This window comes from Ochotona curzoniae, unplaced genomic scaffold (genome assembly GCF_017591425.1).
Source record: "Ochotona curzoniae isolate NIBS_2020 unplaced genomic scaffold, NIBS_Ocur_1.0 contig_3190, whole genome shotgun sequence".
Lineage (NCBI taxonomy): Eukaryota > Metazoa > Chordata > Mammalia > Lagomorpha > Ochotonidae > Ochotona > Ochotona curzoniae.
In genome coordinates this window covers 9,012,364-9,038,310 of record NW_024465751.1, presented here as the reverse complement: position 1 = coordinate 9,038,310, position 25,947 = coordinate 9,012,364, and the positions used below count along the sequence as shown (strand labels likewise).

The following is a 25,947-nucleotide window of genomic DNA, read 5'->3' as shown; positions in this document are numbered from 1 at the left end:
ACTCAGTCCTTTGTGCGAGAGTTCAGCAGTCACCATGATGGTCCTGCAGCATCATACAGTCCAAATACTCAAGACGACACCTCTCAGCATGGAACTCTGCCTTCAAAAGGCTTCATTTCTCTGTGTCACTGTCAAGATCTCTCTCTTCGGTATTAAATGCACATCTCTTTGAAGTCATGTACTGTGGCTTTTCTGGAGATTTGAAGAGCCGCAGTGATGGAAGAGTTCAAACTGTCTCTTGTTCTCCATGGTGATCATTCCTCTGGGACTTTGCAAGTTTGTGGGGGATCTAGCTACTTGTCTTTCTTCTCTCCCTGTACCATGAACTTTCTCACAACCGTTTCCTAACTTTATGCTTCACCCCAACGCTCACTCATGCTTGTCACTCATGCAAATGAATTTATCAATGACCAAATAATTAAATAACATCAACGGTCAAATAATTGAATTTATCAATGACCAATTAATTAAATTTGGAACATTGTGCAAGAACTTTGTGGCAGGATAAGCTAGATGCCTTACTTTTGTTGACAAAACTGTGAATATCTTACTGAGGAGGTGATTGTGTGGCCTTGTTTTGTGTGACAGGTCCCAGCTTCCGGAGTGCAAGCTCTCCCTCCCATTGAGCCACCAGACATCACCCAGATCTACCCGGTTCCTGCCAACATCCGGCCAGTGCTTAGTAAATACCGAGTGGAGGTATGGCTTACAGCTGTCCCTTAACAAGAAAGGCAGCATCCCTGATTGTGCTGTCAGAGGGGTGTTGAGGGATGGACAGGGGAATGTGCAGCTTGCACGTGACCAGATGGACCTTCTAGGAGCTGCACTATTCTGTGGTTCCCAAGGCACATGCCTGCCTTTTGCACATCACAGCTGGGCAGGCATGGGCTGCATAGGTCATGGCTTTGATTCTTCTTTCTCAGGTTCTCTTCTGGGGAGTTCGAGAGATGAAGAAGGTCCAGCTGCTCTCTGTGGACCGACCACAGGTTCTCATTGAGTGTGGTGGACGAGGGGTGAAGTCCTGTGTGATCCAGAGCTACAAGAACAACCCAAACTTCAATGTCCAGGCGGACACTTTTGAAGTGGTGCGTGCCTCCAGCTCTCCATCATCTGCTCATCCCTTCCCCCATCTACTCATCCCTCATTTTCCCCAGATGGAGGCCTCCCACATGGCATGGGGAGGTGCTTCCAAGTCTTGGCTGCCCTCTGTGTGCAGGAAAGAACATGTTAATGAAAAGTCAAACTTTAAGCATGATCTAAAATACTGTTGTTATTATTATTATTATTATTATTATTTAAGTTTTAAAGGTGGTAAATTAAAGCTGGCTGACAAGCTTTTGACTGGATAGTTGGTTCCCAAAGCAGAGTTGAGTTCCCCAACTCAACCAAATCATGCATCAAAATGCAAATTCCCACGCATACCACCATTTCACTAAATCAAAAGGTGTGGGCACAAATTCCACATAGCTCTACTGGAACAAGCCATCTGGGTGATTCTGATACCCATTATGGCTTAAGACTTGCTGACCTGCAAGATAATCCTTCTGACACTCATTTTACTCTTTAGATTTGATAAGTATTTGTACTTACAGTCTTAGGAATTGGCCTGTGAGTTTAAACTTCTAAATCATTGGAGTTTGTTTTTTTTTTTTTAGACAGCCACATATTTGTTTCAATAATCCAACACACATTTTTGCATTCCAATTTTGAATTGTGTGGAATAAAAAGTGCTTTATTCAATCCAGTTGCTCCCACCACATATGTGCTTTAAACTAGCAAACACTGCAGTGAAAGGCTGTGCACGGTCTACAGATCTTTCACTTCAGTAGGGCTCAAGGGAAAACAAATGGGCAGGGCACTGGCTTCTCATCTTCAGCTCCATATTCAATGCTTTTAGCTTTCCTCTGCTATATTCACTGGGCCTGGGAATTGTCATTGGAGATGACAATTCTATTGACAGATAATGACCAAAAAATGAAATAATTGAAACTTTTGCAGAGTGGATTTTGTTTGGTTGGTTGTTTGTTTTCTAGGATGGAGGAGCGATTGCAGTGAATGAGGTGTAATTGAAGCCAGGGATGAACTACTAGTGCCCCATTGCTCCTCTTTGGAGTGATTGATTACTCCTTGACTTGAGTCAGGCTTCGAGGAGAGAAGCAATGGCAAGGCAGGGGCAAGGGGCAGGGGCACTTGGCTGACTTTGGTTCTGCGCATGGTTGGGTCAGCAGGGCCTAAGTGGCCTGGCCAGGCCCAGGCAGTGCTTTGGTTTCAGTTCTACCTCTCCCTGTAGGAGCTGCCGGAAAATGAGCTGCTGCATCCGCCGCTGAGCATCTGTGTTGTGGACTGGAGAGCCTTTGGGAGGAGCACCCTCGTGGGCACTTACACTGTCAACTGTCTAAAACAGTTCTTGTGTAAATACCAAGAGCCCCTTGCCCTCCCCTCCCAGGTGGATGGAACCCAGGCTGGACAAGGTAGGCCACTCATCCTCCTAGACTCTGCTCTCATGAAGCTGTGTGGCCGGTGTCCACTGTGGGCGATGGCTGTGGTCATGTGGCTAGGGGGTCTTTCTGAGCCCATACCTGCCTTCTCTAATACACCAGAACATCTCATCTAAGAAGCCTCTTGTGAGTAAGACCTAAGCTCCCTCCTGCCTTCATTCTCTGATGTTTTCTTAACTCTGTGTTAGACATTGGTTTGTTGGTCCTCTTTGGATCTGGAGTTCACAGAGCTAAGTCAACCGCTCTTGTCAGTTCATGATGTGCAGCTGTCTTTGGCCAATTCCAGGGCCTCTCTCATGTGCTTTATTTCCTGCCTCTACTCCCAAACCCTTCCCCACTGTAGGCCCTGCACCACCATACTGGTGAAATTTAAATCCATTTAATCTGCATGAAAAATAGGATGCTTGTGCTCTCCCTTGGGTTTCCTATTCTTTCCACTCACTGCCCTGTTCTAGGATCTGTGCATGTGGCGGTGTGTACCTTAGTTTACTATTAGAACTGGCTGCAGTTACCATACTGAACTATTCCTTCCCTTCATACTGGTGCTGTGTTGCTTCCAAGTTCCTACTTCCACAAGAAATTCTGTGGTGAGACTCCTTGTATTGTTCCTAAGGAAGATACTGGGTAGGGATTTTTTCAGAAATGTTCTCTTAGCTAGGGGTCAGTTTCATGGGACCCCAGGGAATGTGCAGGTGTAATTTCCTTTTCCACCACTAGAGGGTGCGCCAATGGCTGCACTGGCCTGGGAATCAACTGCACTTCAGATTAGCTCTCCGTGCTTTTGTCTGGGTTTCGTTTGGCTTTTGATTTTTGCCACTGTGCAGATATAAAATGATATTTCACTCTTATTTGCTTGAGTTTCTCTAATTATGACTGAGTTTATACATCTGTTAGTATCTTTCCAGCCATCTCAATCTCCCCTCCTGTGGCTTGCCTGATCAATATTTTGCCCTTGTTTTATGTGCTTCCTTTAACTAATGGGTTCGTTTGTTTATTTTGTTTGGAAGGGAGAGAGACAGAGATTCTCATCCTCTAGTTTGTTCCCCAAATGGCTGCAACAGCCGGGGCTGGGTCAGGCTGCAGTCAAGATCTGAGAACTCAATATGGGTCTCCCGCTGGGTGGTAGGGACCCAAATACTTGAGTCAATAGCACTTGCTTGCTAATATGCAACAAGGCGCAACCAAAAGCAGAGTTAGCACTTGAAGCTAGGCCTTATCATGGATTGCAGGCATCTCAAGCAGCGTTTTAACTGTTGCACAAGACACCAGCTCCTGAGTCCCAAGTTCTTTATGCATTCCACATGTTAATAGCCTATAGTGGGTGGACATTGTTCTTTCCCTTCTGTTGCTGCCTGTAGCTGCCACTACCATGCAGAAATCACTAATGTTGATGCCATGAGAGCTATGCGTGTTTTTAATTGGATGGTTTGTTGCCCCTTATTCACAAAGATATTATCTTGTATTTTGTTCTGTTCAGTTTTAGGCTTTAACATTTCTAAGCTATTTACATTTGTGTATGATTTGAGGTTGGGACCCACATGTACCTTTCCCCATGCAGTGCACTATTTTGTCCCCAAAAGGCTCACTATCCTTTTCTTTCCCCATTGATTTATTCTACTTTCCTTTTCTCATCAGTGAGCTTGCCATACATCTGTTGTCACCGAGCTCTCTACTCTGTCCTATTGGCTTCTTTGTTTCTGCTTGACAGAGAGAGTAGATGCATAAAAACAGTTCTTTAGGTTGAATTTGCTCTAGAAAAATCAATAGCTGGAAGAATGACAGAGAGGCCTTGGCACCCCAGAGGTTCCTAACAGAGAAATGTCCCAAGTACTGAATTCTATAGCACAAAATAGGGGAAAGAGACCCTCTGACAGCAAATTACATGTTAGGGCCTTTTTTGTGGCATCAGCAACTAAGAATCTCATTGATTCAGAGCCATACTTCTGCTTGCTGGCAAGCACATGCAGCATGTCTGGAGTTCTTCCTGCTTTGGGATGTTCACAGACCCCTGGAACCTCCAGAGGACTGATACTGGGCGGAGACAGTCCATTCGGAGGAGCTTGAGCCCTCAACCTGAAGGCAATGATGGTGATGGCCCCGGTAGATTAAAATTACTCAAAAGTACCAATAACAAATACAAATGTTCGCTGTTTGCCTGTTATGTGCCAGATGCTTTATATCATGAGCTCATTCCATCCTCTAGTGAAATAGCATCATTACTGTCACTCTGTAAATAAGGAAAACGAGTTTTTCAGTTGTTAGGAACTTGCCATATTTGAATCCAGAGCTGCCTGCTTGCTACTCTTGGGTCTGTGAAATGACTCCCTCCTGTTGCCCCTCAGTCCCCTGAATGGATGTGCTTTCATTTCAGCGATGTCAGATTCACCCATAAGCTCTGAGTCCCCTGATGCTCCCGGCCCCTCCGGGGAGCCACCGGCAGATTCTGTCTATGTGGATGTTGAGCAGACTCCTGCAGTGGCTCCTGACTCCACCCAATCCCAGCCATCAGTTCTGCTTGATATCCCTGATTCATCCCCTATGCTGGAACCCGAGCACCAGCCTGCAGCCCAGGAGCCACCAAAGGACAGGAAGGATAAGGTGAGACTTACCCCTCTTTTTATTTACAGATATCGCTAGAGTTTTTTTTTTTTTTATCAGAGTCTCCTCACCCACTGGTTGAGTGGCCTTGGGTAAGCAATGTTACACTTCTGAGTGGCATTTTCTTCATTTGTGAAATGATACTATTAATACCCACCTCAGAGTGTTGTAAGAACAGAAATCCATGGTGTATGAAATTGAAGTGCTAGTCAGATGTGACAGTACTATTTATTTGGACCAAAACTCTACTTGGCTCAATAGCTTGGGTTGGCAATGGTTTCTTCATCATGCCCATTCTACCAAAGTTTAGAATGTGCTTTGTCCAAGGTTGTATGGAGCAAAAAGTACATCTTTATGATTCTAAACAGGAACTTGGAGTCTCATCTTCAGTTAGCTGAGATTCTGGAAGGGGAGATGGACAAGCACCCAAGCCACCACAGATCAAGGCTAGGGTTTATCTTTCTAACCCTGGAATTCACAGGCAAAATCCTGAGACATTAATGAACTTAGAAAGTTCTAAGGAATGGTCTGTCCAGGAAAGATTGCAACAGAGAGAAGAGTGAGACGGACTGGTATTTTCTCAAGCTGTTTCCCACTCCACGTGCACTGATCCTCTTACCAGGATCTCTCCATTCACCTAAATTTGCACCTGCCACTTTATGTTGGAACTCTCGATTTCAATATTTGTTCATCTCATACAGCCATAAACCCTGCAGGTCAGAAAAGACCATAATATTCTGATATCTCTGTGACATCTGAACTTGGTGGAATATTTGGAATGTCATGGGTACCCAGAAAATGGTAAGAAGAATGAAGCATGATGGGTCTTGCATAACTAGCCCTCAGTGTGTCAACGTCTCCCATAACTTCTGTGCCATATGGGAATCCCTGCATCCCCTACCATCCCAGAGCATATGTCACAGATACTTATTGTACCTTTGTCACATCAAGAATGAAGCTGAGAGGAATCACCTACATTATCTCACTCAGTGCTCAAACCGGTAGGCAAGTATTACTGTCCTGAACTGAGGAAAATGAGAATCACAAAATTTGTACTAATTGCTGAATGATTTGCAACCTAGGTCTGTATAAAGACAATTAATTCCCTTTGTGCCCAACATCCTCAATGTCAGGTGCAACATCTCACACCAGCTGAATAAATTTCACCGAAGGAATGAATGAGTTTATGAATGATGAATGAATTTATGAATGACAAAAGAATCAATGTTTAAATTTTCATGTATTGAAGTGATATAGAGTTGCTACCACAAACCTCCATCTTCTTCCCAGTGGAGATTTAAATGTTCTTTCCCTTGGTGAGTTGGTTGGTTACTAGCCTGTAGCTAAATGAGACCTGAGTAGTAACCTATCCTTTCTGCCTTGCCAGGATTCCAGGAAACCCTCTCGGAGATCTACCAAGAAGAAAAAGAGAACTATAGCAGATGAATCTGCAGAAAATGTTATTGATTGGTGGTCCAAGTATTATGCCTCCCTGAAAGAAGTACAGAAGGTAGAGTCTCCCCTTGATGTGACTGTCAAGGGACTCTATTAAAAGTTGCAGCACCTTCTCTCACCCCAAATTTGATCCCTCATTGTAAATCCCACATCCTTAGGTCCTACTATGGTGTGGTTGTACTAATAACAGAAGGTAAAAAGTCAATATCAGGGATCTTAAATTGGCCCCCCATCCACTGCCCACCCTCTGGTTGTAGTCAGCAGTAGGATACAAAGCTCGTGACAAAGGTATTTAATACAGCATGACATCTGGAGGTCACTCCCTCTGTCATACTCAGGGAGGTCAAGCATGGGGAGAGAACTGAGGTACCAGTGATGGAGACTGCAGGTGCATCTCAAGACACCCAGCTCATAGGGCCCCAGGTGTCCAGTAACATTCTAAATTTTGTGTGGGACTATTACTGTAAGGCAGAGGTCTTGGCCCTAGTAAGTTGGCCAGAGCAAGGGTGGCACTTGGTGGGCATGGAACAGGACAGGGTTTCAGTTACAGAACTGGAGAACCAGTGCGGAGTGGGTCTGGAGGGTCAGACAAAAGCTCAGGCTGAGTTTGAAATATCTCATGGCCAAGTAAAAAAGAAAGGAAAATTAGTCTGATACTACTCTCAAATCTTCTGATTCTTTAGGAAGGGCTGTAGTTCTGTCTAAGGCCATTTCACAGATGCTGTTGTATAATAAATAAACCAAATGCTAGTCCCTGTCCCTACCATCCCCCCTTTCGATGCAGTGGACATGAGCACTTGCAGTAATTACTCACACATCTGAATACTCTACGACTCTTGGTGCCAACCCAACATGCCAGGGTGCAGCCTTAGGGATGGTGTACTGGGAGGTGGAATAACAGCGGGGATGGAGTTTGCTTTCTCCGTGGCTGAGAGTCCACACAGACAGCAAAGTCTGTAGCCTGCCAGCACCTGGACACCTGTTCTCTAAATCAAGAAATCCCCTGCATTTAGGTCCCAGATCTTTTTCAATGAGGCGTCTGGGGCATTCCTTGGGTACTCTGAGATCTCTGAGATTGCCAAGAGCTAGGGCGTTTGGGTCAGAACTATTTGCAGGCAGAATTAATGAATTAGGCATAGCATTGCCAGTCATTTTCTCTCTCTCTTTTTTTTTTCAAAGACAAAAGAGAGTAATCCCAAGGAGAAAAAAGACAAGACAGGTAAGTAGCAGTTTGGAGGACAGAAGTGTGGAGAATGTGGCTATTGCAACAAGAGAATTATACAGTTGGAGGCATATGACAGTTCAATCCCTGCATTTCCTAAGTGCAGACACTCCAGGAGGATGACAACCTTGAAAAGGTCATGCAGCTATTTGAGCTTCCCTGAAATAAGTTCCCAACCCCGCTCAGCTGTAGAATTGGCCCTTTGGCTCATGTTCCTACATTCAAAGCCTTAATGTGGAAACAACAGCATAAAAATAGGATCATCCTAGGGTGACAGGCCACAACCAGTATGATAAATTTGCACAGAGCTGACTATGAAGACCTGGAATTGGGTTTCAAAACTCAGCTACAAGGGCTGGATGGATCTGATTTTGGCAGGAGCTTAAATGAAGAATTACTAGGCTTTTCAGTAACCACAAACATGACTCAAGCCATTGGTAGGTCTTGGCCTAAATGCAGTGGGAACCCAAGCAGCCAGTGATGCTTGGACTGTCATTAACAGAAGTAGGGAAATCAGAGACAGGTGCACTTTTTCAGATTAGTCCTAATTAGTCCTTTTGATTCAAAGACCAACCCCATCTCATAGGCAAAATATCTTCATCTTTCAGACAATGAAACAGAGGTAGAAAAAGGTCAAATAGCTTTTCTGTGGTCACACAGATAAAAAATAGCAAGCCAGAAGCTCCGTATGGCCATTTCCCCCACCCTAGAGCCAGCTGCTGAAAGATTACTAAGTAATCTCATTAACGTGGCTTGGTGCAAGATTCTTAGCAACAGATAAATCTCAAGACACTAACGGATCTAACAAGAATGTAACTGAAACTCAGTCTAAATCCTGACTCTAGTCTTTGTCAGTTGTGTCAATGGGAAAATTGCTTATATCCTCTGTGCCTAGCTTGACGAGTTCATATATATACACAGCACACACACACACACACACACACACACACACACACACACACACACACACACACCAGAAGAAAGAGAGAGCTTGGCTTCGCTCCTTCCCATCTCAGCAGCCAAGAGAAATCTAACCATTTCTTCTAAATGTGAAATCAGGTGAGGTGGCAGTCGATATGGAAGATGCCCAAAAGAAGAAGAAAGACAAACTACTCAAGAAGAAGCCAAAAGAGGATGAAACCCCCAAGCTGGCAGTCTTGAAGGTGTGTGGACATTGGGAGTCCCTGCACGGCAGGGGTGGGAAGCTCAGCAGAGGGCCTCTGCTCACTGTGCATTTCCTTGAACCAGATTAATTTGCCATCACAATAACCATTGATGCAGGAAAACAAACTTTAACAAGGCACCATGGGGGGAGGGTTATGGGAGGGGTGGGGAGAATCCCAGTACCTATAAAACTGTATCACATAATACAATGTTATTAACAATAAAAAAATTAATAAAGTGCATTTCTGAACATTAAAAAAGGCATTAGTCCAAACAGTGGAACTTGTTTTCCACTTTCTCCATCCTTATATTGAAAAGGTGCATAACTTGAAATGTTCAGTTTAGATCTGGTGAGAATATTTACAATGTACTAGTTGCCCCTGGCTCACCTATTAGAGCATAACATAACATCATCAGACTCACTGATACTTAAATTAATTTATTTATCTTATGATATAGTTCTATAGGCTCTGGGACTTCCCCTCCTCCTTCCTCAACCTCCCTGCCCCACAACTGATTTCCCATATATTATTCTAATAGTAAAGTCCTTCAAAAACAGTCATAAGTCCATCATATTGCTAGTTAAACGTATTTTGACATTGTTGGTATAGACAATGGCAGAGTACAGCATCCTATTGTCCAGATATGTTTAAGTTTCCTTTGGAGTCCATATTTGATTCAGGAAAATAGATGTATACTACAATATATCTTTGCATCTCAATATCATAGTGTCTATTGTACAGGTCTTCTAGATCATCAAACTAATTGTAACATGAGCTAAAGAGAATTTGCTAGAGGTGTTATCAATGGATATGGAAATTTTGGATGTGAAAATCACATGCATTTAACCAATTGGGGTAATTTTGATTAGAAATTTATCTAATTATAATGCCAAACATGAAAATTCAATTGTGGTTGTTGCATTTCCATGGAGTATATGTAAGTTTCCACTTGAAAAATTTATTTCTGCATTATAATGAAAATAGATATTTCTTTTTTAAAAAAAGGATTTATTTATTTTTATTGGAAAGGCAGATTTACAGAGAGATGGAGATACAGAAAGATCTTCCGTTTACTGGCTTACTCCCCAAGTGCCTGCAATGGCCAGAGCTGAGCCAATCCAAAGCTAGGAACCTCCTTCAGCTCTCTCAGGCAGGTGCAGGGTCCCAAGGCTTTGGGCCAGCCCCCGATGTCCTCCTAGGCCACAAGCAGAGAGCTGGATGGAAAGTGGAGCATCTGGGATGTGAATCAGTGCCCGCATGGGACCTTGGCACATTCAAGCCACCATATCAGACTTGAAAATAAATCTTTCATCACCTTATAGACACTAAGAATTAGATTATTGATGACCATTATTGATTTGAAGTTCATCAGTTGTTAAAATCTGCCTCTAGGCACCAATGGCATCAATTATCTGTAGAAATTTTCTCATATCTGTTCCAATGTAGCCAAAATAATTTGCTAGTACATTTTGTAGAATTTAAAGGCTTATCAAAGAAGTTTCATTACATTCAGAGTTGTGATAAGCTCCAGAAGCGTTGAGCCAATCCATGTTGTTTATTTTGTTAAAGATAAATCAGTGGGGCCTCGTAGATTTCCTGCAGGATGTAAAAGAAGGCCATTTGGGACCATGCTGGTGTTTCTCATTAAGTCAGTCCCGAGCCTCCCTTCCTCTTGGCACACTCTCCTCCATTCTCCCTAAAGATCTATGATGGTGATCTTGAGAGTGAATTCAACAATTTTGAAGACTGGGTGAAAACCTTTGAACTCTTCAGAGGCAAATCCATGGAAGACGACCATGGCCTGGATGGGGACCGAGTCATAGGGAAATTCAAGGTAGGTTCCTGTGTTCAACCCTGATATTTGGCTTGCCCTGTTCATAAATATCACCTAGGATTCAGGTTCTGCTGATGATATGGTAAGGCAAGAGGTGTGTGTGGAAACTCCTTGACTCAAGATCTTCTGTAGAACCCCACGAAGCTCTGCCCCAGAGGTGTCTTGGCTTGTGACCAGTGGGTTGAAGCACAGTCTGATGGGATATGAAGAGACAGAGTCCTGATGTGAACAGACCACTGAGCTTTACTCTGCTCTTCACTCCTGACACATAAAATATACAACATACGCAAATCTACTCACTGAATGATTAAGTTCATCAACACACACACTTCAGTTGGCAGATACACAGCATCTGCATCACCAAGTAACAGCTTGTTTCTGCTATAAACCCAAGGCATGCCAGGTTGTTTATATGCAGCATAGCATGTTGGAAATAGCATGGGTGTGGAAGTGTGCCATTCTAATTCTGACTAGCTGCATGATCTAGAATGATGCCCTTTGTCTCAGTTCCTGCATCTGGAACTAGAAGCATCACAGTCAGGACTGAGCAAGAAGATGGAAGAAGACCTGGCTCAGGGCCCCACACAGACACTGGCAGTCCCTTCCATGTCCCTCATATGACAGTCCTATGAGAAGGGTGTTAGTGCACCAGACCCAATTCACCAGTGTACCACCCAGTAGCTCGGGGGCAGACAGTTCACAGGAACCTCCCAGGATACCAATGGGCCAGGGTATTAACCGTCCCAGCTCCTGCCAATTCCCAGGCTCTGGTTTTCCCTGAAATACATTGTCTGTGGTTTTATGGACTATGCCTGCCCCCCTCACAATGTGTGGTTGTGCTCTTCGGTTTCAGGGCTCCTTCTGTATCTACAAAAGCCCTGAGGACTCTGCCTCTGAGGACAGCGGACAGCTGAGAATCCAGCAAGGAATTCCACCCAACCACCCTGTCAACGTGCTGATTCGGGTGTACATTGTGGCGGTGAGTCATCCTTGTTCGCTCGGAGGGCCTCTATGAGTTTGCTCCCACTGCTGTGACAAAACAGTCAGGCCTGGTGACTTCGGTTTACTCTCGTAGTTCTGGATGCCATCCATGCATGAGCAAGGCGCTTCAGGGCTGCTTTCTGCTGGGGCCTCTCTTGCTGCTTTGTAGACAGCTTACCTTCTTACTGTCCCCTTTCAAGGCCTGTTCGTGGGTCCCAGGCAGAGGGAAAGAGCAATGCAATGACACTTCCTCTCTTCCTAAATAAGGGCATTGGCCCTAAGGGATTAAGCCCACATAATCTTAATCACCTTCCTAGAGATGCATATTTAAATACAGTCACGTAGGAGCTTAAATCTTCCAATGAAATTGGCAGCACACATTTCAGTCCCTTACAGTGCAGGAGCTTTCATCGGTAGCATGGATAATCCCTGGCACTTAACCCTGGAAAAATGCTTGCAGCCCCCCAGGACTTTTCTGAGTAGCTTCCTTTGCTCTCTGGGGTTGCCTGCGGGGAGGACAGGAAAGCAGGAAGGATAGAGACAGAGAGCCAGGCACACCAAAACAGCCAACACTGCCAAAGCTTCCCATTCATGGCTGTGCCTCCCCCTTTGCCGTCAGAAATTTCATTTTACTTGAATTTATTTCCAAGGAGAATACTGTCTCCTCCAGGTTATCCTGGTTCTTTGTTTTGTTTTGTTTTGTTTTGTTTTAATAATCCAGTGCATAAGACCTTAATTTTCAGATTTTTTGGACTGATTACAAAGAAGTTCAGGGTGCTGAATCTGACACCCAATGAAAGCAGCTGATGGAATCTTGTGGTTCCTGGGTTTAGTTTCATCTCCCGACCTTAGACTTGATTCTTATAATTTTGTTTGATTATGGTCATCTTGTTTATGTTAACATCTCGTTTACTGAGGAATCAGACCATGTGTCCCATTATATTTGAGAAATAGTACACGTAACAATTTGTTTTCCTTCCCCAGCTGCAGAAAGTCACAAAGCTCTTTCGCGCATTCAGGACACTGTGAATTCCAGAAGCAAAGAACCTATTTAACGGTTATGTTTTAGCAGTGTTTGCTAAACTGACTGCCACACACCTTTCTTCCCCCAGCAAAAAATCCTACAGAATTAAGGTTCTGCAAGACACAACTTGGGGCTGGGGGTGAGGGACCCAGAAATATCCATCCTGAATAATAAGAAGGAAAGAGCGAGGTTTCTGTGAATTCCAGAGATTGGAGAAGGATGTATTCCTGTGGTCATTTACACATTCAGCAAGTATTTACTGCTCACCTTTCATGTGTACAATACCATTCACACAGAGGGCAAGCATGCAGATTTAGGGTCAGGAGGCAGCAAGGGAGACTGGGCTGGTGCTGGTGTTATAGGGCAAAAATGACTCGAACAGAGTTGGAAAGAGGTGCCGTTGGGTGGCAGGGGTAGCCCAAGTTCACGGCAGCTTTGACACTTCCAGTGTTCCTGACTGTGTGTGATGATGCAGAGGCAAATTTTACAAAGTAAGTTAACAGAGTAATTTTTAAACCTTTTAACCCAATAGAACACTAAAAGCTTAAAAATTACTAAAAACCATAAAAACTAAAGTTACCCCACCTGTATTTTTTCTTGTTTAACAAGATATTTTGGAAAAATTTCCAGATTACACACAGATTTTCATTTGTAAAAGATTTATTTTTATTTGAAAGGCAAAGTTACAGAAAGAGATGGAGACACACATACATACACACACACACACACAGAGAAAGGTTCTACCCATTGGTTCACTCCCCAGATGGCTGCAAAAACCACAGCTGAGCTGATCTGAAGCCAGGAGCCAGGAGCCTCTTCTGGGTATCCCACACGGGTGCTAGGTCCCAAGGCTTTGGGCCATCCTCTGCTGCTTTCCCAGGCCAGAAGCAGAGAGCTGAATGGTAAGTGGAGCAGCTGGGACTTGAATCAACACACATATGGAATGCTGGTGCCGCAGTTGGAGGCTTAGCTTGCTACATTGTGTTCTTCATTTAATGTAATATATTTTATTCCAACCAATATTAAAATGACCATGTTCTACCTCATAGACGCAAACTAGTAAACCACTCAAACAGTGCCCTGGCTCCTGCTGTCATAGAGAGGCATACTCGTTGGAAATAATGTGGGGGTAAGAAAGATGTAAAATCAACCAGACAATCCCTTTACAGAGAAGGGGTTGTTGTAGAGAATTGAAACCGAGTGATGGGGCCCAGCATGGTAGCCTAGAGGATAAAGTCCTTGCCTTGAGCATGCCAGGATCCCATATGGGCACCAGTTCTAATCCTGGCAGCCCCACTTCCCATCCAGCTCCCTGCTTGTGGCCTGGGAAAGCAGCAGAAGATGACCTTAGGTTCCTGCACCCATGCAAGAGACCCAGAAGAGACTCTGGGCTCCTGGCTTTGAATAAGCTCAGCTCCAGCTATTGTGGCAGCTTGGGGAATGAATCAACAGACAAAAAATCTTCCTCTCTGACGTTCTTCCTCTCTATGTATCTGACTTTCCAATAAAAATAAAATAAATCTTTAAATAACTGGGTGATGAGAAGATGCAGTTGGGGAAGAGATACTCAGCCTTGTGTTTCTCCATAATTGATTGACGAATAGGTTGATGATCTCAGCTTTCATCACTGCAGCTCCTCCACACTGCTCCTCACCGGTGTGAATCCTGACCTGTCCTTAGTGCTTACTTTTGCCAGTTTTAAGAGCCAGTTGATTTGAGATCAGACTTCTTTTCCAGTAACAGATCATCGCTCGGAAAAACTGAAAGGGTCATGGAATCAGAGTCAGCTAGCTGTGAAAGATGTTCTTGGGTCTGCTGCGTGATTTTACGAATAGTACTCAGAGAGACGGTATGACTCTGCCAAGGGCATATGGCACTAGAACCAAACCTAGAACTCAAGCATATGCTCTGCCTGGTGGCCCAGCTCATTCCTCATTACTCAGTGCCAAGAGCTGCTTTCCACTGGAGAGAGGACCCTGCAGACAGAGTTGAATTCCAGAAACATCAGTAACTTTCTGTTCACAGCAAAATGGAGGTATTGGAGTAGTTATTCCTTTGTTCTGTTTTGCTTTGTTTTCAGGATTTATTTATTTCCCTGAAAGGAGGAGTTAGAGAATGGGAGAAAGAGAGAGAGATATTAGTCTTCCATTCCCTGATTCATAACTTTAGGGGCCACAAGCGCCAGGGCTGGCACCAGGAGCCAGGAGCTTTCATCTGGGTCTTCCACAGGAATGGCAGGGATTCAGGTTAGAGCAGTGATTAATTTTGGTTGTACACTGGAATCTTCTAAAGAGCCTTTTAAAATCCTGAATCCCAGGGCCCATGAAATCAGCATATATCTCAACACTCAGCTAGTCCCAGTTGTGAGCCCCTGGACAAAAAAAAAATTTTTTTCCTCCCCAGGCATTTAATCTTAGCCCAGCTGATCCAGATGGCAAGTCAGATCCCTACATCGTACTCAAGCTTGGCAAAACAGAAATCAAAGACCGGGACAAATACATCCCCAAACAACTCAACCCAGTGTTTGGAAGGTCAGTGGCCAGTGTGCTGTCCTTTCTGCATGTCTTCCTGCTGTGTTTCCTTGGAAGTGGAGCAGTGACAAGTTCCTGAGTGTGTCTCTTTAGTAAAATAGTTTCAGGAAGTTAAATACTGGATTCTGCTCTCAGCTGCAATTAACCAAAGCTCTGATTGGACAGAAGAGTGGTATACTTTCCATAAGACCCTCAGGAATTTGGTGGTATATGGTGGTCTTCACTCAGATTTTTATAACTGTTTCATAGATAGTAAATTTAGGCGGTACCTCAAGGTGTCTTTGGATTGACTCTCCTGCGTTTGTACAAGGTGACTGGAGGTCAAAGAGTTTAGGGACCTCATTCAAGCTCATAATTTGAAGAGAAGGGATCAGATGCTTGTTTCCTACCAAAGGAATTTTTTTCTAGCTTTTGATTTTGCCCCTCAGTTGGAATGATGCCTAGGGACAAAAGGTCGAACTGTATCCCTGAGTTTTGCTTAGTTTTCCTGAAAAGTGTTAAAACCCCTCTGAATTCATCACTGTATGAGTGGACTAGATGCAGGAATTCCCAAGTTCACAACAACCTGGCCCATTTTCATTGGTCTTACAGTGGGGTCTGTCATACATCAATGTTCCATTCTTGAGTTTGCACGCATGGTTGCCATCTACTCTGGAATCAAGGCAGTCTGGGTTTCGCTCAACTGCATACAAGCTGGGTAATCTTTTGCAGATGCTTAACCTCTCCGATCCTAGTTTATCTGATCAGTAAAGAATCAATAATGACACCTGACTCCCAGGCCCCTTTGGAAGACTAAATGTGGGAAGAACCTAGTATATTGTCTGTGCTAACACACAGTGCTCAAGACACGCCAGCTTCTTTCCTCTCTGTCTTGGTGATCCATACGTATAGTGGTGGTACATCATAAGTTTATTTAATTCTCTTTTTTTTCCTCAATAACTTAGGAACAAGGATGAAATCTTTATTAACTTCATTTGAGTTCATTTGCACATCTGTGATCGTCTGGACCCTCTGATTTTGATCAGCACTAGGCTTTTACATTTTACTGCTGCTGAGGAAATGAGGCAATAAATGATCTTGCCTGTCCGGATTAATGAGAGTGATTTAAACGACTGTGCCAGCAAAGCTTACCCTTGTTTCCCTGATCCAAAGACGACCTTTACAATTATTTGCTCTTTATGTAGCTGGTGTGTTATTCTGCCGAGTGCTGGCTGGTCACTTTTTATTAGCTATGTTCACCGCAGTGCCATGCATCAGACTGATGTTATTATGCCCATTGTAAGACCGTAGCAAGCAAGCGAAGAAGGTGATAATTATTCCCTCTTGCCTCCAGCTTTGCAGGGTTTCATCCAGGGCCTCTAAGTGTGGATGCTTTGTAGAATGTGTGTTTAATTGTTACTTTGAGATGGAAGTTATTGGCTTAGTCTGACAGTGGTCCAACAGAGAGCATGGAGGGTTCTTGTGCCTGACAGTGGTCTAAGGAATCCCTTCTCACAAACTCATCACCTTGGCGTTCACATGTAAATGTCAGAATCTTCATCCTCTGGTGCTCTGGTACCTTACCTTCCTTTCTTTCCTCCATGGCCTTTGATGTGGATTTATTTGTCTGTGTATTTATTGGGCATCTTCCATTTCCCTACTAGGTTGTAAGATCTCTTTGATCTCAGAATTTAGAACAGGGTCTGACATACAGTAGCTGCCTGCATAGTATTTGTGAAAGCCATGGATGAGTAGTGAGTGGATAGATGTACAGAAGAATTTCATCGCCTACCAATGGGATTTGCTGAGATGCTGCCACCCTGTCATGTCTAAAGTGGTGTGTGTCTGTGGATTTGGGCAGTTTCCTTCAGCTCTCATGGTCCCACAGGATGTTTTCCATTGTCTCTGCTGCCTAGATACAGAGAACATGGAGAGCAATGAGTTCTCTAAGAACTGGTGTGTGGATTGAGAAGTAGCTCTCCTACTCCCCTGCCTCGCTCGCTCCTTCAGGTCTTGCCCTTGCAGTGGCCTCAGCTATGGCATAGCCTCATTTTTCTGGTTAATCTGTAGAGCTTACTTTCTCCCAATCGCAGAGAAGCTACCATTGCCTGCATCTATTTTTTCAATTTCTATAAATATTGATATAAAATCAAATCAATGAGTCCCCCAGTGCATTTTCTATTGCTGTCATAAAATACCCGAGACAGGGTAATGTATAAAGGAAAGGAGGTTATGACGGTTCATGATATGGAAGCTAAGAAGTTCTAGTGCATGACTTGGCTTCAGGGGAGGGCCTTCTTGTTTCATCATCCTGTGGCAGGGGGTATCACGTGGGGGTCAGAATGAATATACTGTCTCAGGTTTCATTTCCTTTCCTTATAAATCCACTAATGCCATCAGGGACCCCACTCCCTGGACCTCATCTCATTCTAATTGCTTCCTAAAGGAGGCCCCACCTCCAAATACAACATCTGACTTTTGGATTAAGTTCACAGCACATGAACTTTTGGAGGACACAGTGGGTAAGCATGATTGACTGTGGCAAATCCCATGAAAACGCTAGGCAGACACATTACCATCTTTGGCATCAGATTGGAGAAATAAACAAGGCTGTTATAGAAAGACACACACAGAGTCTGGAAAGAGAACGTGATTCAGCAGGAGCTGTGCATTATGACCATTGTTCTACCACTGAGACAAATGAGGTTGTGTGTGTCTGTGAAAGAGAGAGACGTGTGTGTGTGTGTGTGTGTGTGTGTGTGTGTGTGTGTGTGTGTGTGTAAGATTTCCCTGAGCTCCTGGGCTGCTTTATCAAAGTTTCTGGAGACTGGAAGTAGGATATTGGCAAGTGAGTTCAATTCCATGGCTAACTTTTAGCTTCTGCTGATATTTTTTTTAAAAAAGATTTAGTTTTATTTGAAAGGCAGATTTGACGGAAAGAGAGAAGGATCTTTCATCCATTAATTCACTCCCCAAATGGCTGCAAGGCTGGAGCTAAGGCTCTGGGGCTTCTTCTGGGTCTCCCACATGGAACCCAGTGCCCAAGGACCTGAAGGCCCAAGGACCATCCTCTACTGCTGTCCCAGGTCCCAGGTCATTAACAGGAAGCTGGATGGGAAGTGAAGCATACAGGACACAAACTGCTGGCTATATTGAATACCATTGTCTCAGGTGGGAACTAATCAGCTAAGGCACCATGCTGCCTCTGAGATCCTTAGTGTTCCTTGGAGTCTAGGTACATGGAAACAATCTAAGACTTTGTCTTCTCACGGTCTTCTCTCTGTGATTAACTGGGTCAAGTTCCTCCTCTTATAAGGACATCAGTCCTGTTGGATTGGTGCCCACTATAATGGTCCAATTTTAACTTGATTGCCCTCCCATAAAGACCTTGTTTTCAAAGACAGGCTGATTCTGCAGCACTGGAGCTGAGAAATTGAGCCATTTCCCGTGTGCCACCTGGAAACTTAGGCAGGCACAGAGTTTGTAACACAAGACTGAATTTATTTGTCCTCTAGGAGACTCTTGCTTTGCTTTGAAGGTCTTCTATTTAGTGGAGGAAACTCACACAATAGGTTAATTAGGATCTCCTTGGTTTAAAGACATCTGGTTGGGCTGGCACCACAGCATACCAGATTAAGCCTCCGCCTGCAGCACCAACATCCCATACGGCTTGTGGTTAGAGTTCTGTTTGCTTTCTCAACCTAGCTAAGAAAGTACATGTGGGAAAGCATCAAAAGATGGCCCAAGTGCCTGGGCCCCTGAACCCACATGAGAAACTCAGAAGGAGGTTCTGGCTTTGAGCCAACCCAGCACCAGCCATTGCAGCCATTTGAGGAGTGAACCAATAGATGCAAGGTCTCTCTCTTTATCTCCCTTCTCTCTCTGTAACTCTGCCTTTTGAAGAAAATAAACTAAGTCTTTAAATACAAAGTCATTTGGTGGTAGAAGATAACCATGGATACACCTTTGTTAGTACATAAGTGAATAACTAAGGATTACAGAATAGCCAAGTGGACACACACAATCACCACCACCACCATACTGTGAGGTGTTTACAAGGTTCTATTCTTTCCAATCAGACAGACGTGTGCCAGGTGCTGGGCAGGAGGTGGTAGAAGGTTGATCTGTGATCCTATTTTCAATGAATCTATACCTTCATGGAGAAATTAGGCCCAATCCAGGAATGCGATCTTGTGTGTGATGCATGTTGCAATAGAAAAGTGCATGGCCCTTGGAGTCTGCAAAACTGGAGAATATCATGTGTTTTAAATCAAATGTTAATATCAAAAGGGCTATAGATCATCAGCCAGGAGAGTGCTACATATGCATGCAAGTCCCACTGCACAGTTATCTCCTCACTTCCTTACTTCCCCGCATCTCCAGCCCCAAGCCAGACACATGTCCTCTTTTTTTTAAAACATTTATTTTTATTATTGGAAAGGCAGATATACAGAGAGGAGAGGCAGAGAGGAAGATCTCCTGTCCGACGATTCACTCCCCAAGTGAGCGCAACGGCTGATGCTATGCCAATCCGAAGCCAGGAGCCTCTTCCGGGTCTCCCACACGGGTGCAGGGTCCCAAAGCTTTGGGCCGTCCTCGACTGCTTTCCCAGGCCACAGGCAGGAAGCTGGAAGGGAAGCGGGGCTGCCGGGATAGAACCGGCGCCCATATGGGATCCCGGGCATGCAAGGCGAGGACCTTAACCACTTGCGCCACCGCGCCGGGCCCAAGACACATGTCCTCTTTGACACCCTCCCTATCATGCTGCCTGAACACAGGCCATCTCATTTCAACATTTTCTTATCTGCCTTTTCCACTAAAAGGAGTTGTTTTACTTATCCTATAATCCACAGTGTCTGCCACACAGTAGATATAGAAAAAGGTTAAATGAATAAATTAAAGAAAGAATTAATGGTCAAAAGGCCAATGCGACAACTTGGCTGTGACGCTTAGAGGCCCTGTGTACCTTCCTTCACCAACTCTGTCTTTGTACCACAATGCATTGTCTTTCTTGACAAAACTGTCACCTGTGGAGATAGTATCTCAAAGACACACAAACTGGTGTACATTTCTCCAGTTTACATCCTCCCTGGGTAACTTTGAGTCCAACCTGGTAGGCTATTTTGCTAATTCTTTGACGCAGCTCCAGTTAAAATTCAGATGAGGTTCATCTGTGAGCATAGCTTGGAAAGAAAAACTGGAGCAACCAAACCTTCTGTTATGGCTTCCAGGGGCAGACAAACATTCATCAAGTTCTTTCTGGATGGAATTTCCCATGCAGACACATCCAGAATTTCAGGCATAGTTTAGAATCCAAACCTCAGCACACTCTACTTTCTGGTGGAAGGCACGTGGGATTTCTTGCCTGTACAGCCACACACCTGTTAGAGTGGCTTCAGTCAGTTACGACCCCTGGTGCTGTGGAGAGGCCCTGCTTTGATCTCTCTGAGAAAGGTGAGTTGACTCTGAAATGTGCTGGGATTATGGTCATTCCATATTGGAGAGTGAGTATCAGAATTTAGTGGCTCTGCATGTGAACACACAAACAGTGGGCCAATTGCTCACCTCTGTGCTGCATCCTGGGCCCTCTTTCCCAACCCAACTCCCTGTCCTAGAAGGACCAGAGTCCATCACAGCTAGAGAAAAACTGTAGCTCTGTGTGTTCATGATTCTTCATCTTGAATCAAGTTTTCATCTCAGAGAAATTCACCTGGTGTCCCTTTACAAAGCAATGATGAAGGGAAAGAGAAAGGCATTTTACTGGGCACCAGTTGAAGGTAAGGCATGTTGTTTTTGGAGAGGCAGAGAGATGTGAAACAAGAAAGAGAAAGGGACAGATAGACAAACAAAGAAAGAAAGAAGATAATTTTCCTCATTTGTGCATAATGATGTTTAAAAAATTAAATAACTTTTGAAGGCTTTTCAATCAGAAAATTGCACACTAAAAACCAAGGTTGAAAATCCATCCTGTTTGAGACCAAAACTCCTTAGCTGAAAGATATTACCCACAGATAGGGAGAGTACTGACTACTGAAAACTGACCAAGGCATTAAAGGACAATTGGAAACTGACAAAATTGGGAGTATCTCATTGAGAAATTATCTGCCAAGTATTAACTGAATTGATGATCACTTAATAAGTTTAGGGAAACTGGGGAAAAGTTCCCTGGGATCCCAAGAGTTGTCGACACTAAAGCCTCTCTTTGGACTGCAGGTCATTTGAAATCCAGGCCACATTCCCAAAGGATTCCTTGCTCTCTGTCTTGATCTATGACCATGATATCATTGGAACAGACGATCTCATTGGCGAGACCAAGATCGACCTGGAGAACCGCTTCTACAGCAAACACCGGGCCATCTGTGGCTTGCAGAGTCAGTATGAAATGTGAGTCCTCCCTCCCATTAGGCCTCTGGAGTCTGCCTCGTGACTGTCCATCTCCTGGAAGGCTAGACCAGGATCAGTTTTCATATGTCAAATGGGTTCCATCCCCACAGTCTGCAGGGCTGTTTGGGGTAAATTCTACCAACTGCATCTAATGAGCAGATTCTCTACTGGGGAATGATACGGAAAGTATGATCGATAACATTCAGAAGCCACGGTCCCAGGTAATTATCCCTCATACTCATGTATGCCCTTGACAATCAAGTCATTACGTAGGGACTCTCACTGAGTCCTCTCAAAGACTTATTATTATCCCCATTTTACAATGAAGGAAGAATCGGCCCACGTCTCATGTGCTCCACAATTTTGAACTGTTTCCTTTTAAAATACAGACAGCTTTATTGTTGGGAAACCACATTGTGTCTGATATCTTAAGGGGAAAAAAATAAGTGTTTCTTCCAGGAACATGTAAAAGCATTCATTTGATACAATATAAAAAATGTTTCCTAGATATGCAAGAATATATATTCAGGGTAGAAAATGTAGGCAATGTGCACAGTATGAACTAAGACCTCTCTTGGGAAGGACTGTGTGGTCTCACTGATGGGGTCTGAGTGTTTATACCCTCCGTAACCCGACTGTCAATCACACCTTATGGCCTGCTGTTCCAGAGGCATAGAGGGCCAGACCAATGTCTCCATGCCTTCCATGCCCTCTATGCCAAGTCCCGAAGGGAGTTCCACTCAGAGAGCAATTTAGCTGTTCTCCCAGGGAGGACAGGAGGCCACAGCAAATGTGCTGAATTCTTTGTTCTGAAACTCCGAAGAATGAATCTTCCAGAGAGCGGAACAGTTTCATCCAGGAGGGTGCCATCTGCATTCACTGTGAGATGTTTTCAAACTAAGACAAATGCACCCTAGTTTGAGGTGTGTGTGTGTGTGTGTGTTTCTTTGGCTGGGCTTGGGCACCCTTATGTGACACAAGGTAGCCAAAGTCACACTTATGTTTCTTAAATGATGGGTTCAGTGACCCAAACAGCAAAGATATCCAAGCTTATCTTGGTCATGAGGGAGCACCTAATTTCATGTTGATTCTTTTCTGTTTTTCTTCTCTGTTTCTCTCTCTTTTTCTCTCTCTCTCTTTCTCTCCTTCTCTCTTTCTCTTTAACCAGAAAGCTTGTTTCAACTACCGTAAATGGGAGGACATAGAAACTGAGTAGTAGGAAATTCACCAGGAAAATACAAACCAAGGCTTTCTGCCCGTGATGCGACTTTGACAGAGAAGGGGTGGAGGAAAAGCAGAGCCATGGACAGGATAAGCTGGGCTGTTCTCTGAGAGTCAGTACCAGCCCCATGTCTCTTTTTCCAACAAATGACAAACCAAGATGACCTGCAAGGGAGTCTGTGAGAATGGAGAGCAGACATGTTGTCATAGAGGCTTTGAGAATAGGGAAATCAGACAGTTTATAGATACAGGTTTTTCTTTTAGGAGTGATGGATCCTTTTTGGAACTAGAGGAAATAGTTGTATATTATTGTGAATGTACTTCAAGACCTCCAAACTCATCAATTATGAAATGGTTCATTTTATGTTATGTGAATTTTATTTCCAAACATGATTCTAAAGAAAAGCACATGACTTTAAAACACTCAAACTGGAACAGGTACAGCAGCGATGATGCTGCTTGAGATGCCCAAATCCCACATGGGAGTGTCAGAGTTCAAGTCTCAACTCGACTTCCGATCCAACTTCCTGCTAGCAGACACCTTGGAAGGACCAAGTGATGGTTCAAGTACTTGTCTCCCACACAGGAAACCCGAACTGAGTCCTTGGCTCTTAGCTTCAACCTGAGCACAGTCCCAGTTATTGCAGGCATTTGGGAGGGGGGGGGAGTGAAGCAGCAGATGAGGTTCTCAATCTGCCCGTCTCTCTCTATGTCTCTGCCTTTCAAATAAATAAAACACCAATTCTTTACTTGTAAAAAAAAAATGTGTCAAGCTACTTATAAATCCTACCTCACATGCAAACTGCATGTGCACAAATGTGTTTGGGCATAAAAGAAAAAATGAAATGATAGCACCATTGCTGAGCATATAGAGTGGTAAGAAGGTATGAAAGACACTGCTCAGACTAAACTTGAGTGGCCCTTTTCATAGAATCTCCAAGCATGTCTCCCAAGAGAGACCAGCCTCACCCTTTCTGACCTTCCCTCACCTTTCAGAGAAGGATACAATGCCTGGAGAGACACATCCAAACCCACGGAAATTCTCACCAAACTCTGCAAAGACAACAAGCTGGATGGACCCTACTTTCGCCCTGGGGAAATACAGATAGGAAGCAAGGTCTTTCCTGGGAAAACAGCCTTCACTGAAGAGGACACTGGTAACTCCTTGCAACATACTCTGCTGATGCCGCTCTTCTGAAAAGCTTGATTCCAGCTGTGTCTATGATGAGGAGTCTGTGGCTCATCTTCTGTAAAAGCATCATGGTTGGGCTGGATGATGTGGTGATGTAGCAAGGATAATGAAAATGAGAATCATTTTCAATCCTCAAATTCATGCTGATGAATTTCACTGCAGTCTTTGTGTATGCGTGTGTGTATACCAGAACACACACATGTATATGATGTGTTGCTTTTTTAAGAATCACAAATGTGTCACTTATAGTTTTGTAACCTGTCTTTTCTATTTTCAGTAGATTATGATAATTCTTTGTACTTATAAGTAACTGCTGATAATATTCCATTTGGGACTATGCCATCTATTTATATTGCACAATTAAGGCAACAATGAACTCCTTATACATATATTTGCACACTTCTGACATTTCTATGGTTGAACTCATAAAGGGAAAGTTATTGTGTCAGAAAATAAGAGTCATAAAATGAATATTTAGTCTGTGACACAAGTAACTGGATATAACTCCAATAATCCCATAAATATTTATATCAACAACTCAACCGTCGTAATGCCCAAAATGGATTTTCCACATGAGAGCCACAGGACATATCACAAGGATCCAAAAGAGGCACCTGCCATTTTGGGATGAGAAAAAAAAAGCCACTTCACATGAATGAAATAGAATGCAAATGTTATCATGCCCACGTAGTCCATGTTTAAACATTTCATGTGACTAGTGAGGAACTTTTGATGCAAGCATCCCAGTGACAGGGAACAAGATGCTTGAAACCGTACTGCCCACCACCAGTTTGATACAAGATTCCTTTTGACCTTATAATTTCAACTCCAAGAACCTACTTAGGACTTTCGTATGTAGAGTTTTTAACAGTATATTAATGAGATGTTACTGAAATTCTGTTAATAACATATTTTTATTATACTATTAAGTATACTATTAAACACTTTAGTTCTATGGACAGTATTATATATTTCATGATCAAACAATTATGCTTTCTTTAAAAAGGTTTATTTTTTTTTTCGTTGAAAAGTCAGATATACAAAGAGGAAGATAGAGAGGAAGATCATCTGTCCGTTGATTCACTCCCCAAATGGCTGCAACAGCTGGAGCTAAACCAATCTGAAACCAGAAGTCCAGAGCCTCTTCTGGGTCTTCCACACAGGTGCAGGGTTCCAAGGCTTTGGGCCAACCTCAACTGCTTTCCCAAGCCACAAGCAGGGAGCTGGATGGGAAGTGGGGCTGCCGGGATTAGAACTGGCACCCATATGGGATCCTGGAATGTGCAAAGCGAGGACTTTAGCTGCTAGGCTGCCAGGCCAGGCCCAAACAATTATGTTTTTTGACACTTAAATATTAAATTACATTCCTAAGATGAATTCCTGACTGATTAAACTTCATAATGAGGACTTAGTTTACTGATTGCTTGTTTATCCCAATCAGCCCCTTCTGATTATAACTATTGCTGTTGGGAGATTTCTTTGTGCCCCCAGTTGCACCCTGAAGCCAGGTTCAATTTTCCTGTATCAATTGGGACTACTCTAAACTCGGCCAAGATGATACTCTTTAATGCTTTTTGCCTCATTCTGGACTCTGTCTGCCAGCATGTCTTTATTTTGCTGTTTGTTTTTAATATGAATGACTTTATTTGGTAGAGTAACAGAGCAGAGACCCCTTCCTATAAGCAAGTGCTGGTAGGACGGAATGCCCAGGAAAATGTGGAGACAGAAGACATCCTCCATAAAACCTAGCGGGGTAGCCTAGCAGCTAAAGTCCTCACCTTGCACATTCCGGGATCCCATATGGGCACGGGTTCTAATCCCACCAGATTTCCCATCCAGCTCCTTGCTTGTGGCCTGGGAAA

At 43.7% G+C, this 25,947-nt stretch overlaps 1 protein-coding gene across 1 annotated transcript in view; it reads left to right on the top strand.

Moving 5' to 3' along the window:
• The window catches only part of FER1L6 (fer-1 like family member 6), a 109,832-nt gene that overhangs the window by 65,159 nt on the left and 18,726 nt on the right, over positions 1-25,947 (top strand). Inside the window, exons 22-33 of the mRNA XM_040979455.1 lie at positions 589-699; positions 924-1,085; positions 2,291-2,471; positions 4,870-5,096; positions 6,484-6,606; positions 7,731-7,770; positions 8,833-8,936; positions 10,642-10,773; positions 11,627-11,752; positions 15,182-15,309; positions 21,502-21,672; positions 23,890-24,050. Of these exons, the coding sequence (XP_040835389.1) occupies positions 589-699; positions 924-1,085; positions 2,291-2,471; positions 4,870-5,096; positions 6,484-6,606; positions 7,731-7,770; positions 8,833-8,936; positions 10,642-10,773; positions 11,627-11,752; positions 15,182-15,309; positions 21,502-21,672; positions 23,890-24,050 (1,666 nt within the window). The remainder of the gene's footprint in view (positions 1-588; positions 700-923; positions 1,086-2,290; positions 2,472-4,869; positions 5,097-6,483; positions 6,607-7,730; positions 7,771-8,832; positions 8,937-10,641; positions 10,774-11,626; positions 11,753-15,181; positions 15,310-21,501; positions 21,673-23,889; positions 24,051-25,947) is intronic.